Source organism: Caloenas nicobarica, chromosome 14 (assembly GCF_036013445.1).
Source record: "Caloenas nicobarica isolate bCalNic1 chromosome 14, bCalNic1.hap1, whole genome shotgun sequence".
NCBI classification, from domain to species: Eukaryota; Metazoa; Chordata; class Aves; order Columbiformes; family Columbidae; genus Caloenas; species Caloenas nicobarica.
The window spans coordinates 140,881-158,077 of record NC_088258.1 but is presented as its reverse complement, the minus strand read 5'-3'; the positions used below and the strand labels follow the sequence as shown (position 1 = coordinate 158,077).

General features: G+C 46.6%; 1 protein-coding gene across 1 annotated transcript; it reads left to right on the top strand.

The window, feature by feature from the left end:
- The first annotated feature begins 4,418 nt into the window (after positions 1–4,418).
- LOC135994572 (interleukin-9 receptor-like) lies at positions 4,419–16,808 on the top strand. Its single transcript, XM_065645189.1, has 9 exons — positions 4,419–4,511; positions 10,908–10,998; positions 11,372–11,480; positions 12,749–12,942; positions 13,627–13,763; positions 14,090–14,264; positions 14,506–14,620; positions 15,672–15,756; positions 16,257–16,808. Exons 1-9 carry the CDS (start codon positions 4,419–4,421, stop codon positions 16,806–16,808), a joined length of 1,551 nt encoding a protein of 516 aa, XP_065501261.1.
- The last annotated feature ends 389 nt before the right edge of the window (positions 16,809–17,197 follow it).

The window sequence follows — 17,197 nt, the reverse complement described above, 5'->3', positions numbered from 1 at the left end:
AGTGTAGGGCCTTTTCTATACTGTGCTACAAGCAAAGTGTTAAAATTCAGATGAGAAACAAAGTCCACTTTGCGTAAGCTCTGCTGCATACAACTGAAAACTGTTAGAAATAGGCATATATTTCCATGGACCTATTGCTACTTATCCTGTTAATGTCTCAAACTTGATGTGGTATTTTGGTTTGTGGTGGGTTGGTTGGTTTTTTTTTACATCCTAGGTCAAACTCCCTTATAATGGCAGAAAAATCATCTGTACCTTGACAATTACCCTTTAGCTTATGTAGATGTGCACATTTTTTTTTAACAGTGACCTTATAAAGAGTACAGAACTTTAAATTATTTTCCCTGGTATTTTCACATGACTTGAGAGTTTGGACGTACATGGAACCTTAGAAGTGTAATGCATAGCAAGCATGTTTGTTACATTAAAGTTTCCTACCCTTTCCAAACAACATAGGTGGTGTTATTTTTCCTACTAACATCTTCGGCTCTTAAATCCAGCTGTAATCATTTGTTAATTATAGAAGGTCTCAGCCCTGCCCATGGGGTCTAATTAAAAACAATTCTTGTATAATCATCGCAGAACTGTGTGTTCAAGAGACCAAACGCAACTCAGGTTTCAGAAAGATTTTGCCTTTCCAGGTGGAGTCTATGAATGAAAAGTCTTCAAACGCATTTAATTCCAGACAAACTCTTGCTACCAGGGCTTTCTACCGAATCAGCATCTCTCCCAGTGTTTTCCAAGCACTGAAACATTGAGTAACTTTTAGAACTATGCAGATATTTCAGAAATGTTGTCCTACTTGGATGTTCCCGCAACTTTATATTCTGTCTTGGACCTGGTCTGCTGCCGTTAACAGGTCAGTAGCACAAAGTTTGAGCAATTTCTCTTAGCTAATAAAGCCAACTACTAAACTGGTATTTGCCCCGTAACTACGAATATGTTTCCCTCTGACATCTTTCTACCTCTATTTTGTTTAGGATAATTGCCTTAAGTTACAGTAATACAGATACTGAATGTGAAGACCTACATCTTATGTAGGCGTAGTGCTACTAACCCAGTGCTGCTTGGCTCCAGACGATCTTATACGGAGAGAACCTTTGTGGTAATAATATGTTGTTGCTGTGATACCAATAAACTTTCTTCCCTCTTACCCAAGGCTTTAGCCAACGCCACAGCTCCCTGAACAAGAGGGAACACTGTAATGCAGAAAAGCTCTTTCCTTCATAGGTGAGTGCTGGGAGAATTTTTTGATGCAACCGCATCCCTGGTTTTATTATTCGGAACAGCCATGGTTTCTGTTATGTTGATTTTGAACCTACAGGGCTTAGCTTTGCTCATGTTGTTATTACTCCTTTAATATACCCCTAGCTCAGGGGCTTCCTGGGCTCTGCTCTGTCAGGTTTTCTTGTTCCTTCTCTCCTTGTTTTCCATTTTCCTTGTCATGTTCCGTGGTCAGTCGTGTGAGGCAGGCTCAGCATGCTGCGCATCCTCCCGCTGCGCTGCGGGCCCCTGCGCGCCCTGCACGAGGCAGCAGCGCATCGAGCCAAGCGCGCCGCCCCGCGCCGCCGGCCCCGCCCCGCCACCCCGCCCCGCGCCGCACCGCCCCGCCGGCCCCGCCCCGCCACCCCGCCCCGCGCCGCCCCGCCGGCCCCGCCCCGCCGCCCCGCCCCGCCGGCCCCGCCCCGCACCGCCCCGCGCCGCCCCGCCGGCCCCGCCCCGCGCCGCCCTGCCCCGCCCCGCACCGCCGGCCCCGCCCCGCACCGCCCCGCGCCGCCCCGCCCCGCCCCGCCGGCCCCGCCCGGCCCCGCCCCGCGCCGCCCCGCCGGCCCCGCCCCGCCACCCCGCCCCGCCCCGCCCCGCCACCCCGCCCCGCCGGCCCCGCCGGCCCCGCCCCGCGCGGCCCGCCTGCATCGTGCTGATGCCTGCGCGGATGCGCACTGCGCAGAAGCATCGCTGATGGTCTGTATCACAGCCCTCTGCAGTTTCATCTTGCAGCTGTAGCACTTCAGAAACTGCTCCGTGGTAACTGGCCCCAGGCTGCTTAAGGGAGGAGGGGAAACTTGCCTGTCTCTCCAGGGCCCTTTTACAACACATCTCAGTTCTGCACACTCGTTTCTGTCAGTATCATTGGCCGCGGAACTGCTGAAAGAGCTGTTTCTGTTATTGTTACACTATCACATCAGCAGCAAAAGGAAGACTAGGGAAAATGTGAGCCTGCTGCTGAATGAGCTGGGTGCCCTGGTGGCGGAAGGTACGGAGAAGGCAGAGTTACAGAATGCCGCCTTTGCTTCGGTCTGTAGTGCTCAGGCCTGCTTAGCTGCTCCTGCCACGCTCGGGGAGCCAAGTGATTTCACCCTGCCCTGCAAAGGTGACGTTAGTCGTGCACCGAGCAGCAGGATGAGGTAATAAGACGTCAGCAGCACCACCCATGCAGACAGGGCCCTTGGATGGCTGTGGTCTGCTGAGCCCTGCACAGTATTCACAACAATCAGGGACATGGCAGCAGGCTTAAAATGCCACACTGACCAGAACAGTGTCCTTTTACTGGGGCACTTGATGAGCAGAGGAAAGGAGGGAGGTCACATCTCAGAGGTTCTTGAGTGACAGCGTGACCGGGATACAGAAGTGGTCCTGGACTGTAGTACTGACCGTCTACTGTGATACACTAACCATGTGTTCACTAGCCAAGCATGAAGGAGGTAGACCTAGAAATCCTAGTCTATATGAGTGCGTCTGAGGCTATCTCAGGCTCAAAAATGTGTGCTATTGTACAAGCCAAGGGTTACAGCACAAAGTGATGCATGTCCCAGTAGCTTCCACTGTTAATGTTGCGCTTCTCCTGTTTACTGTGGTTGCCTCTATAGTGATCCAAAAGATGGCAAAACATATGCATTTGGCACTGGGTTGATAGTAGACAAACGGTGGATGCCTATCCAAATGGAGCACTTTGGTGGGGGGAAGAAAAAACCAACACCTTCCAGGTAGATGCAACTTAAATCACCTGGTGAGAAACACTGTTCACCTGAGAGAAGGTAATTGTGGGACAGGTGTAAATAGATCCAAGAAAACATAGAAGAAGGGTCTGAGTGGCCTTGGGAGAGCAGAAGGTCAGTTACTGGTGTTTGTGCCGAGTGGTACTTGGGCTACGAGGGAACTATGGAAAGAGGCAACTTGCAGAGAGCGGTGGTGTGCTCCTCAGAAACACTGCTCTGTATTTTGAAATAGTAATATGAAAGGAAACCGGGAAACATTTGTGCTTTGCCGTTTGAGCCAAACTGCTGCTGAGCTCTTGTACTGTTTTTTTTATCTGCCCTGTAGGCAGAATAATGCAAAAGCCATGGGTCATATACAGCTGTAGTATCTTTATGGTGACCTGTGGTAGGAGGCTGGGAAGATGCAAGGGCACGATTTGTCTCTTCAGGAGACAAGATGTGTTCTGCTGCAGCAGGTGAACTACAGGCATCTGGACAATTCTGAGGCAGCAGGGGTTTTTTTGCTTAAATGACACTCTGAAGGCTGCTTGCATTTGAGATGCTTTCTGTTTCTGCTCCTGTTCAAGATTGTTGTAGCTATAAAAAGTGTAATACACATTTAGCTGGGTAACCATGGGGCCTCATGGGAGCTGGCAGGAGTATTACTGAATGGGCAAGGCCCAAAAGCAGGTGCTGGAAGAAGCACCACAACTTAGTCTGTAGTACCAATTTAGAAACGTGTGTCCCCATTTCTGCCCGGCCCCTGCCTTCCTGTCTCTTGGCCCCTAACGCGAGCTCCAACAGACGGTTACTCAGTCTGCGCTTTGCCTGCTCCTCTCTCCCCGTCTCTGGCACTAGACCCATGTGCACGTCTGACCCGATGGATCCTGGCTGTGACGGTGCCACTGCAGCTGGACACGGGAAGACGTGTTCCCTTTGCACGCGGGGTCTGCGCAGGCAGCGCTGCGGGCACGGTTTGCGTCCCGAGCTGCCCCGCTCAGCGCGGCCACGGGGCGGGCAGCGCGGCCACGGGGCACGGGGCGGGCAGCGCGGCCACGGGAGGGGCAGCGCGGCCACGGGAGGGGCAGCGCGGCCACGGGCCACGGGGCGGACAGCGCGGCCACGGGACGGCGTGTCGAGCTGCGCAGAGGCCGTGGTGGAAGATCCCACCCCGCGTTCAGACAGGACTGGAAATGGCTGTGGGTCACTTAGAGAGCTCTTCTCTTGGCCTTTTTAATATGAGTCTTGGAAGAAAGTACTTTCATATTCAGCAAATTACTTAGCCTTTTAAGTGTTAACCCTTTAACAGAAATTCCTCAGTTTTTCCATTGCTACTGAATAAATGCAGATGCAGCTACTTTAACTCAATCTGATAATCTGAGCAGGTTTTTATTGGTTCTTGAGATTATCTTTAAAATCGGGTACAGTAAACTCTGCTTTATTATGCCACTGCTGCTACCGCCTGATCATCAAACCACACGGCCTAACCTATCAAGGGACAGAAGTGCTGTGAAAAGTGAAGTTTCCTTCAAGCTGGTAAGACAGTTTAACATATTTCTGTTCTATACATGCCAATAAATAATGAATAGGACATATTTATTGAGCTAAGATACTGAAAAATAATTTCTTTACCTAAACATGGAATTCTATATTATTTCTCATACTAGAAGCCTAGAAAAATAAAATCACCGGAAGAGTCTTTGCATTTCTGTTCTGCTAGTTTGCTGAGCACAAAATCACACTGTTGTGTTAATTCTGATATGGATTGTGCTGGGAAGAAGCACCATCTTGAATAAATGATTTTTAGGTACTCCTCTCTGACTGAAACAGATTAATGTAAATGAATCCAACCAAAACAGCCCTCAGTGTTTGGGACTTTGCAGACAAAAATATGCCTTTTTAAAATGTATGTGTATATATATACACACACATATGTGCATGTATATATGTGTATGTATGAATATTGTTTTACTGCAGTAGTCATCCTTTGTAGCAGCTCTTTTTCACCCTCTGGGATCCAAGTCTGTCAAATCTAAAAGTACATAGCTGTTAGTGAACATCAGATTGTGGAAAAATGGCTCCCCAAAGATAAGGGAGAAAAAGACCAGTTATATGGGGTTCTCTCCGACCATCTGTGCGGATGAGGAAATCCCGCTACTTCTTCCTTATCCTCTAGCAGTTTGCTTGCTGATCATATGATTCTAGTCTGTGCACTTGATGTGCTTTTGTCAGACATGTGCTTAGAATCCTAGATATTCGGGAGGAAGATAATCTATAATTAATTTTTCTTAAAGGACCTACCAAATATTTTCTTGTAGGCAGTGATGACTGAAGTAGTGCCCAGGATAAACAATCACACTTAGTTGCACAATGGATTGTTCTGGAGAATGTGCACTTTGGGCTACCACGGCTGGAGGGATGTGCACATCGGCACGGACGCTGCTGCCTGTCCCCGTTTTACTTCACAGGCGCGAGTTAGTGTCCTGCCTTTCTTTAGTGTCTGTTGGTGCTGCCTCTGGAAGAGACTGAAGCAAAGGAAGGGGTTATGGCCAAGGGACAGAAGGTCATTTATGACTAATTGCTAAGATGTAAGGAGTGGAAACAGCGTTGAAGGGTCTAGGTGTGCCGAGCCTGCTCCGCGGTGCACCACTCGTGGTGCCTTGCCGCGGGAGGGGGCGCAGCAGCGCACGTCTGGGGACAGCTCGGAGCCGCCGCAGATCAGAACCTGACGCTCCTGACCTCCTCTGAGATTTAGGTGAGCATAGCAGACCATACGAGTGAGCTGCAACAAGAAAAATCGCACTGACAAAACAATCTACTCTAGATAGAGTTGATGGCAGAGGTGGGACAGAACCCAGGAGTCCTGGCTGTCTGCTGTGGGCTGGCACGTAGTATCACTATCGTATCAAAAGGTACTCAAGCACATTGAAGAATCTTATGCACACATCTCCACATGAAATCCTTTCTTATTTTCTTGTATGACAGTTCAATTTCATGGTTTATTTGACCTTTGTAATGCTGATCTTGTCTCACTTGCAGTCATCCCAAGGTCAGAGATGCAAAGGCCCGTTTTTTGTGTCTGTCATTTTGAACTCTTTACATTTCTCCACACAATTCTTCTATCTGCCTTCCTTCATCACCTCCAACGTAAGCTTCTTGTCACTGACAGCCTTTCCTCGTCCTCTTGTCATCTCTCACTTCCATATCAAGAAAACTCTTTCTACGATGCCAGCTTCCATCCCCCCCAGATCCTCAAATCAACTCCTCCCAGCCTTCCTCTGTGCTACTGCTTACACACTGAAAGGGCTGCCCACAATTCTCTTGAGCTACTTCAATATCATTCTTCAAGTCTCTCCTTAAGGCTCTGCTTCGCTGAGTTGCTAAAACTCAGATGACATCTAGGCTACCCACGTGCTGAGACCGTGCTGCCTCCTCCTTGTATTACTTTCCCTCTCAGTGGTTTCTATCAACTAATTTATTTTACCCTATAAATTCTTGAAAACAAAAGCCATCTTTTTATTGTGTTCTACTGGACTCTGAATGTAGGGGTTAGCCAGAGCTTTGAATATGGATTTCTAGTAATACAAACAGATACAGCAATAACAGTCAATCACCTGTCTTTCTGTTGATAAGGAGTTGAGAGCATTTGGAAAAGATGTGTTGTACGAATTCAGGTTAAAATGACTTGAAATGACATTTGGGAAATGGAGGCAGCTGATGGAACCACGGGAGGGGAAGGGAAAGGCATAGCTGCGTGGCCTGATTTCCCTTGAGCAGGTAACAGGGAGAACATCTCTTCCCTGGAAACACAAAGAAAGGATGGAAACACCATTGCAACCAGCTTGGGACCACCTTGGAACTCGAGGTCACCGGTCAGCTTCTGCTGCTGAACCAGCGCCTGGATTGGTGGCAACATATCTGGTGCATCATTTCAGGGCTTTCTCTCAGACATTTGGTCTCTTTCTTTCCTGCAGAGCAAACGTGGTTCTTCTCCCTTTCTCTGACACCTCCCACACCTACAGTTCTCACAGGGCTTTTCTGTCTTCACCCGCAACTCAGCAGTGCTACAGAACCTGGAAGTTAGAACAAAAAAAAGCACCAAGCAGCCTGGCTGGGAGGTTGATTTGTCCTCCAGTGCCCCAGCTGCTGTAATAGCGCCCTCGCTGCCGGTACTGGACGTAGGGCATGCCAACAAGATGTTGCCTTGCAATGGTGCTGGCACCTTGTTGGTTTCTGCTTGGTTCCTGGCTTGATTATCAGCTTCTTGCTTTCCTCTTGCTGCAGAAAGAACTGGCAGTGTTCAGCGGTGATGATCACTGGAAAGAATTACGAGTGCCTGCTATGTCACCAAGAATCCCTTAACCCATCCATTCTCACTGAAATTGAAAAGTGCTTTTGCACTTGCCTCATTTGTACCATTCTGTGGCTATCTGCTGTTCAGCATCAAGAGAGGCTGTTTGAATTGACCGTGTCCATTTTGCTACGTGGCCTATCAAACCCTTCATATTCACCTATGTAAGAGAAAGAGAATTACACTAAAGCAGTAATTTTCATCTGGGACTTGCCAAGACACTTCACCTGTGGTCAGGCTGGACTGTCATCAGCTCTACCTGCCCTAGGGTAACATGGCAATTCCTTTCCCACAGCTGAGTGACTTGAACCAGGTGGGAAGCACAGTGAGTATGAAAGGTGAGAAAAGGCATCAGAGCACCTCTAGGATTGTAGCAAAGCTTGCAGCTGTTTTCTTGCAAAGCCAAACTCATTGCAAGCATCAGCAGACGTTACTCAAATGACCTCATTAATGTTTGCCGTTGGTATTTCCCCTGAACACTACAAAATGTTCAATTATTTCCTCTCTTCATAAGTAGCAAGTGCCTGGCAGAAGCGATAAGAAGTGGGCAGAAGGGACTGGGCCTGTTTGTGAGCAGCTCTTTAGGATGTACTATAGGTTTAGCTTTGCACGGCTGAGGATTGCTGCTGTTAAGAGGAGAACAAGAATACTATCACTGTAGAACAGACAATTATAACTAAGTCCATTCATGACTTCCATCTGAGTTAAGGATTTTTTTTTTCAAGACACCTAACCAAGATTTACAGACTGCAAGTTGTGGATCATATGTTTAGGCAAGAGGTTCCAGCAATAAAGGTAGTTCCCCTTTGTACAAATTCTGCACTTTGTTTCTGTCTGACTGTGTCTACCTTCAGTGTCCAACTACTGGCTTCTTTCCATCTTTCTCTAGTAGATTAAAGAAAATTTTTAATTTTCTCCTACCTGGAATCTTCTTCTCATGTAAGATACTTATGGCTGGTGTGAAATTACTACTTAGCCTTTCCTTTGGTTAAGTTAAATAAATTTAGTTGGTCTTTAGTTGTTTATTTCTGAGGAAGGTTATCCAGGATTACATCACTCTTATTGCCCTTTTCAGAAGTATTTTCATATTTTCAGCAACTTTTTGTTTGAAGTGTGGATCCCAACAGAAGAAATTAAGTAATAATGGTGTTAAAGTGCTACATGTAGCTGCATTAACATTTATTTTAATCGATATGCATTCACAGTCTGTGTGTTAGCTCCTCTAATTGCATTCATGTCCTGCAGGATCTCCTTCAGCTGGGTATGTGCTATTTCCCCGAATCATTTTCTGATAAGCCTTTCAGAATTCAGTGTTGCCTGACCTACTTAGGATCAACATTCACGGCTTTTAACACACAATTTTGCATTTAAACATGCTGTATTTGTTTCCAGGTGAGCTAGAGAACCAGGAAATGTCTATCATGTTTCAAACATTGCAGAACTGAACAAAGAACTTCTTGCAGGGAGTAGGGGTGGGTGTTTTTATCAAATTAGTAGCAATTACCTGGAAATATTCTGTCCTGGTTTAGTTATCCTGACCTATGTTTGTTTGTTTGTGTGCCTGAACAAGTTCCTGTAAGCGCATGTATAATTCTACTTAATGCAGCTCTCTCTATTTCATATTTAGTCAGTCTTACTGTATTTATCACAGGGATCGTATGCAACCCTGATTAGAATGATAAGCAGGAGACTTCATGCCTCCCTCAGCTCAAATCAGCTAATGGTGACACTTCCTCTCGACAACCCCCACTCTGAAGAAGGTCTGCAACAAAACAGGATATTTATAAAAATATTATTTTAGTATTTAATTCAGAAAAGGGATGCTGTAAGCAAGCATAATTACGGGAAAGAGGTTGATCTGTGGATGCTGCTGTCCAGCTTGTGACATTTGGGACTGGCAGGACATTCTTGGTCAGGGAGTCCAGCTCCTGCTAGTGCAGCCATCAGATCATTTAATTCCTTCGGTAAAACAATCCTAATTATTGAAATATCACAATCCTTGCAAAGTGTAGGCTCTTTCTCACTCCCATTCAAGACTACTTCAGACCCTTTGTTGGTTAGAAACCACCAACTTATTCCGTAGCCAGGCTATACCCATTTGGTATGAGGTGGGTGTCAGAGGGCGGACCAGGCTCTGTTCAGCGGTGCCCAGCGCCAGGGTGAGGGGCAGCGGGCACAGACTGACACACAGGAGGCTCCGTCGGAACAGGAGGAGAAACGTCTTTGCTGGGAGGTGCCAGAGCCCGGCCCAGGCTGCCCAGAGCGGCTGTGGAGCCTCCTGCTCTGAGACATTCGAACCCGCCTGGATGTGATCCTGTGTGATCTGCTCTGTGACCCTGCGGGAGCAGCGCTGGGCTGGGGATCCGCAGAGGCCCTGACACCCAACCAGCCTGGGGCTCTGTGAAAGAATTCACAGGATGGAATTTCTGGTCAAAAAGAAAGAGTTGAGTCCAGCATAACCTTGTAGAGAGATAGTGTTCCATATTGCAGAAGATACACTTCAAATATCCTTACACAACTCTTCAGTAAACTGGGGTAATGTCTAGGCCCCAAGTATTCTATATCCCCAATAAGAGCTTTGACTAGGAGCGTACCAGTTATTCTCTCTCTTTCTGTCTTTTGGAGTTTTCTTTTCTGGCAAGTAAATATTTACGGGAATGAAATAGGATCCCAAGATGAGCAACATCATTGTCTGCCTGCAATTGTAGCTTCTTGTGTTTGTGTGTCTGAGAGAAAACTATGATAGGTCTTAGTTTTGTTCAGATATGAAGTGGGCAAATTTCTAAAGCAAAGAGGTCTGTAGGCTGGAGCACCCATTTCTATCCCAGCTTTTGTTCCTGACCTCAAGCCCTTTCACACTAGCTCAGGACTACTGGAAGTGGCTTGAAGAAAGGCTCACTCAGAAGTTTTGTGACACCAGCAGGTCAAGTAAGTGTTCTTGTAGTGAAGAGAAAGGGCAGGTGCAGAAGGCCAGTGACTAGACTCCCGCAATGAAAAAAGAACCATTGTTAAAGGCAAGCAGCAGGGTTGTGGTGCAGGTGGCTTTCAGCAGGTGACTACTGCTGAGGGACAAGCTCCTGAGAAAAATCTATTGAGGCCTTGACTGTGCAGAAGCTATGTCTGCTCCATGACGCCAAGAATGTTCTTAGAACATCTATGCTTCCTCTATTGCTACGGTTTTCTCTAAGCATCCCTTTTTGGTTACTGTGGGAAACAGGATACAGGGAAACATGAACACTTGTTCCAACCCACTGTAGGTCTCTGCTGCTCTTAAATTGTCATAAACCAGATGCCAAAAAATGCAGGAAGAAGGAAAGATGGAACACTCCCCCGCTCCTGATCAAATGGCAGGAATTAGAGATTTCCTTTCAGGCAGCTAGTGCTTTAGATTCCCATGCAAAGTACTACTCGCAGTCATGAGAAGAACAGTTCCTATATAAGAAATGATATGGCTGAGTTGATGCCCTTTCTGACAGAGCCAAGGTCAGCTTGTGTCAGGACTGGCAGAGGCATGCAGCGAAAGCTTCAACCTGCTGGTACAAATACCGACAAAACTGCTTCTAACCACCGTTGTATTTCAGATCCCGTCTGGAATGGGAGGAGATGTGTGGCAGCTGGGCCTCCAGCTGTGCATCGCTGCTGTGCTGCTCTGTGCCGGAGGAAGGGGGAGAGGTAAGAGGAGACACGGAACGGGTCCACTGTGCTAAGAGAAGCACGTGCATGTGCTCATTTCTCATTCACAGACCCTGAAGTGTGCAAGGCAAGATCCTGTAACTGCCCTTTCCCAGGAAACAGTACAGCTGGCAATGCCCAGGGAACCGAGCACACAGTGGACAAGCTGGGCAGCAGAAAAAAACATCACTGCCCACGGTCCTTGCCCTGAGATCTTACACGCACCTCATGCAGGGAAGTGCGGTTCAAGAGAGGAAGAGCATCGTGAGGAAGGATGTCAGGAAAGGAAGCACTAGCAAGTGATGCATTTGACACACCACGCAAGGCTTCATCAGGTGGCACACAGATGCAGCTCTGGTTTCCTTCCCCGCAGAGTTCCCCGGCAGCCTGAGCTGCCTGAATAACTACGTGACTGCTGTGAGCTGCACGTGGGCGACGGAGGAGCCCGTGGGCCAAGGACCTTTCCACCTGCATTTCACCAAGTAAGAGCTGCACACGAGAGCTGCCGTGGCAGCCTGGGCAGGCGACGGGGACGGGCCCGGCGTGGGCTTTGCTCCTGCAGCGGGAGGGCTGTGGCACAGCCAGCTCTGCTGCCCCATCGCCCCACACCCGGCAGCTTCCCTGTGCACCCTTTTGTGGGCCCGTGGCCTCGGGGTGCCGCAGGGGCCGAGCACAGGTGGCTCGGGGCGCCCGTTCGCCCACTGTCCCCCTGTGATTCTGGCAGGAGACTCAGAGCAGAGCGCTGTCCCGTCCCAGCCCTGCTCCCCGAGACCCGGGGACCTCCAGAGCCCGTCCCGCACGAAGCTGCATCATCAGTTTCCAGTCACTTCCTGTCATGTTACCTAGAAATGAAAACCTTAGTGGTTTAAGCTAAATTAGTAAATATGTATATACACAAAATTATTTTGAAAGTCCAGTGATTTATAAGCTTTAATAACAGACTTAGAATATTATGTGAATAGTTTTTCCTCTAACAGAAGAAATCAGGTGAATAGTTTGCTAGGTGATAAGATAATAAGCATTATGATATGCTAATTTGAGATAAATGTGCTTAGATGGTGTCATAACATTGCCTTGAGTACTGGTCACTAGTGAACTATTATATGAGGGTAAGCCATGCTGACATTAGATGCCTCATGTATTCTGTAAGGTTAAGTTAAAAACAGCCTAACTCTTACAGATACTGGATTTTAAATTTATGAAAAAATGCCAAGCTGATAACCTGTGGTATCCCAGTTTACTGTGGACTCAAATGCAACATGAAAAATTTGCTAATAAATGGCTGCATTAGATAATTAATTAATAGAAGACTGTACTTTGGAGCTACTTCCCCAATATTATGTTTTCTGTCATTCATTCTGTTATGCTGTGCTGAAGCTTCTGAATATTGAAATTGAACATTGTTCATAGTGAAACAGGCTTTAATGCACAAGTCGTTAGCCTTGTGCTGTGCATAACGCACCGCCCGCTGCTCGCCCTGCGCACGGTGGAGGAGCGGGGCAGGCGCCGGGCTCTGCGTGCAGCTCCGGGCACGGCGGTGCTCTCAGCAGCGGGTATGGCAGGTGTCTCCTTCCCCCCGTCAGCCCTGCCGCCCAGCCAGCTGCAGCGCTGCTTTCTACGCCATCTGCACTAAAGAGGCTCATGTTCTTCCAGAATGGGTGCTGTGCAAAGCTGCCACCCATTTTTGATCAACTGAAAAGCACTTAATTATATGCCTTAAAAGAAATTTTCAGCCACTTTATTCTTCTAGCCTCTGGTCAAAGGGCCGCAATGCCAGCTGCAAACTGACTGCCAGAGACAGCATGCAGAATCGGTACCACTGCACAATCCACTTAGCCAGCCAGATCCTGGAAACAGATGGCTATAGAGTCTCTCTCCAAGGCAACTTCTTTGGACGTAATCACACGTACATTGCCTTTCTGGAGTACAATCCCCGCAAGCACAGTAAGTATGGACCAGGGCAGCCGTGGCCTGAGGCTCTGCCCAGCAGCTCAGGGTAGGTCTGATACGCTGTCTAGCAAAGGGTATCTCAAAGACAGCAAGTGAAAACAATGGAACAAGCCGGAGTGCCCAGCCCTGGAGAGCACACTGTGCGGGCTCCATCAATAAGCATGCAGGCCCAGTGTCTCTCCATTCTGACTTGTCCAGGACTTCAGAGAGGGCTGCGGCTCTGCAGCACCTTTCGAGTACACTTCTCATCTGCATCATGTTTTCTTGTGCCATGGATAATATACAATTGGATTGCCTCTATGGTTGTATTTTCCTAAGAAATGAAGTAATGAGGAATCAAAGTCATGGATCTAATTCAACATCCTATGACCTGGTACTTCAAAGAAATGCTCCAGTATTCAAAATCTCAGAGTCTGTCTCTCTTAGCGGCATCTTGGAAGAGCAGAATGTGACACTCAGAGTGGTTCTTTGCTTGCAGGACTATCCCCAGGGACTAATCTATGTCAGTTCTGTAGCTGTTCTGACCTGCCCTGTAAGCTAATTAGGTCTACTGCTGTTCTTAGTATCACTCTTCAGACCCAGCTTTATCTTCCAAGACTTTAGTCAGCCTACTATCATGCATCTCCTATGGTGTTTATGTCCCAAATATTGTGAAAAAATCTACTTCTCTGTTTGCAGTAAAACTTGATCCACCTTTGAATGTCCAGAGCAACACCACTGCCAGCAAGTGTCAGATATGGTGGAGCGTGCCTTGGTACCTCGCTGAAATTCTTCAGTATGAGTTGCAGTATAAGGAGTCCGGCCTGTCCTGGGAGGTAACTGGATGAGGCACACGCCGCCTTGCTCTCGGGACGCAGTGGCCGCTCAGCTCGGGGCCCTCTGGCTGCTGACTGCTTCCCCTTGGCCCTTCTGGTTTCCCGCATCAAGGCTGAAAGATTTGACGTAAAACATAAATACCGAGTATCAATGAATCTTCTACTTGTGAACCCTGCGTTCAGAAGTCATCCATCATCATGCAGGACCACTTCTTGCACCCAAGAAAAGAGGATTTGGAAAAAAAAAAAAGCAGGGAGGGGAAGAGTATTTAAAAGACCATCCTTTTACCCAGCCTTGTTAACAAATTCTTTGTAATATTTCACAGATCGCATTGAACAAGACATCACCCAGTTCACTGCCACAGATAGAAATTGAAGCCGCAGAGCTTCGCCGTGGCGTTGCTTACATCGCACGAGTTCGCTGCAAAGTTTCTGAAGAAGAGGATTCGTACCACAGTCAGTGGAGTGAGTGGAGCCAGACAACGGTGTTTCAAAGAGCAGGTACAAGTGTTGTTTTTGCCTTATTTCATGTCTTTTCAGGTACATGTTCCAAAAAAAGGGAAGATACCTGGTAAAACGAAGATTTGCAAATCAGAACTAGCTTCCTTCAAGATTTCATAGCTAAATCACTTTCCTTGAGGTCTTTAGCAACCTGATTCATTTGCATGGCTTGGTTATTTGGGATTCTATCTTGACTTCCAGACTTTTTATCAATTATTTTTGGTGCCGATTCTTTTCCTAGATGTACCAAAACTGTCTGAAAAGATCCTAAATACCAGAACTATGCAGTTCTTGTTCATTCCTCTGAGTTTTGGCATGCTACTCTATTTCTTTTGGAACTGCAAGCTTTCTTCAAGGTATGTTATATTTTTTCATTAAGTTTCGCTTGATCTTTATAGCCTGAAGAGGGGAAATCAAGTGTCCTTATATCACTTTTGCTTCCTGTTTCTGCTGCACAGACTCAATCATTTTCCAAAGCTGTTTTGACAGTCTTGGGACATGACATTTTCCTTGGCTGATGATAGCTTATGAGCCACTACACAATTCTTAAGGAGACCAAAGTGCCTTTGTGGTACCCAAACTCAGCTAAAGCTGAAGGTTGAGCATCTCTTGGAGTTAAAGAAATTTAAACCCATGGAAATTTTTTGTTAAGTTTCATGTAGATAAATTAAAAGTGCAAGTACACAGCAGGTGATTAAACTGATGTCAATGTTAAGCTACTTGTGACACACCTGGCAGTAGTTAGTATGTAATATACCAATATAGGCAAACTACACTGACTCAGATTCAGCGTTTCTTAGGTTCTGGGACCAAGTTGTACAGAGAAAAAAGTGTCTCTAGAACCTTGGTTCAACCATCCTCTGCATTTTTTTTTTGCTGGCAGAGCAAAGGTAAATCTCTCTCTTCATTTTCTGCCTTGACATACATTATTATGCTCCATATATGTGTCACTCTTAGAGAAACAGAATACATAGTGGCCATATGATAAAATATTTTTACGGGATAGCCTCTAATACAGGGACTGGGATGTCTGGCAGAATTTCTTTGTCTGAATGTAATGAAACTAGAACTCTAAAACACTTCTAGAAACAGTGGGTTAGATCAAATAAGTTGCTAAACAAACGCATAAATAGCTCAGTGCATATAATGAGTAATGGGCTAGTATTGAGTTTGCAGCATATAGCATTCCTCAGAAACTTTTAAGACTGTGCTTCAGGCTAGAAACATTCAGTGCATGCACAGGAGGCAGACAAACAATTGCATGAGATGTCAGAAGCTGTGTGAAATGGGCTTCTTGTGCAATCTTTCTAACGTAAGTGTGGGGCTTTCATCTTATCAGTGTGCTATATCATCGAGACAGAATACAGAAAAATTGTCTTTTTTTTAAGTGTTGTTTTCTCACTTCAGGGCAAAAAGCCTCCCCTGCTTTAACATTCCTACACCAGCTGCTTATTTTCAGCCACTCTATAATTTGCACAATGGGGATTTTAAGGTAAGAAATTTTAAGGAAAGAAATTTCATTTCTTTCTTATCACCCACACTTCATGGGGGCGGATTTTTTTTTTCCTGGGATTAATCATTCTAGCTCCTGAGCAGGGTTACTGACACATGGTTCTGATCTTCCTGAGAGTTCATAGTTTCTTGGTTTCCTGGCTCCACATACAAGCTACAGCACCAGAACTTGTGTCCGGCTCCTGTCTCCTTAGAAATAAATCCCCTTCAGTCACTCACTCCCTGTCCATGCTGAACGTGAAAGGTGCACCCTGTCTTTGCAAAGCCAAAGCAATACAAGCTGATTGCAGTATATTCTGGAGGTGAAATCTTGAAAATGTCTTGTGAAATTAGCAGTTAGATTCTCTACTACTCTAACTTTGCCCAGTAGATTTGCACTAAACCTCTAGATTATTATGCCAAAGTTATATAGAAAGAACAGCTATTTTGCAAATTCCACCTCTAAGCAAAATGTCCTGAACTTATTGATCCTTTCACTAGGACTGGGTTGGACCTAATGGGGCTTGTAGGCGACTCAGACTAGAAGGGGCCAGCAGCTCAAACAAAGTGACTGCAGATGGATTTTCTGATCTAAACACCCAAGAACTGATTTCCCAGATCTGCTTGAAACCTATGGAAAGCACAAATCTGGTTGCTACAGAAGAAAACTTTGTATTTGCCTCAGGTCCAAACCAGCAGTATGTCCCCAGCAGGTATGTAAAAACAGAAGAGATAGAAGTGAGGCTGGGACTATTGCTCGCACAAAACCATACTGATAATACAGTTGGCCTGAAAACCTCTGAAATTATTAAAGCCAGCCTCGAGAGCCCTAGCATGGGAAGGAATGATCCCACTCACACACAGCACAGAAAGGGTGGCATCCTTATGCTTCAGGACTCTTTGGAGATAGCAAATGTGTCCTTCAGCAGCAGCGACTATTGTACCTTGTGTGACGACGATACCGCAGAAGGTTTGATTCCTGCTGAACTGCTGAAGCTCTCCAACGGCGATAGTTTTGTCAAACATCAGAATGATCAAAGTGACCTTCCCTGAAGAATACTGCCTGCAGAGATCTTTGTGTTGTCCTCACCCCCCAACACCATCTTCCCAAGTGGCTTAAATGGTGACTGTGCAGACAATTACAAACATGTATCAATTTTAGGAAAACCCTTGATTTCTGTACTTCAAAAGAAGATTGTCACCAACTCCTCCGGCCAGCAAATGCCACTGCTACAGGCATGACAAGACCCGCCAGCAGCAACTTCTCTGTCTCAGGAGACACATGGCTATGTCCCCACCTAAATTAACCTCCTGGCAGCAGCAGAAGTCCAGCAACCCCCAGCCCGAGGAAGCAGCAGCAGACCTGCCGTTTCTCCTCAGGAAGAGCTGTTGGAATTGTGTGCCTCTCAGAAGCAATAATATTTGCAGTGTGCTGAAGCACG

Coding starts and splice junctions, on each gene's coding strand:
- LOC135994572 (XM_065645189.1), top strand. CDS start 4,419: ATGCCACTGCTGCTACCGCCTGATCATCAAACCACACGGCCTAACCTA. Junction 4,512..10,907: donor GTGAAGTTTCCTTCAAGCTG/GTAAGACAGTTT, acceptor GTTGTATTTCAG/ATCCCGTCTGGAATGGGAGG. Junction 14,621..15,671: donor AACTGCAAGCTTTCTTCAAG/GTATGTTATATT, acceptor TTCTCACTTCAG/GGCAAAAAGCCTCCCCTGCT.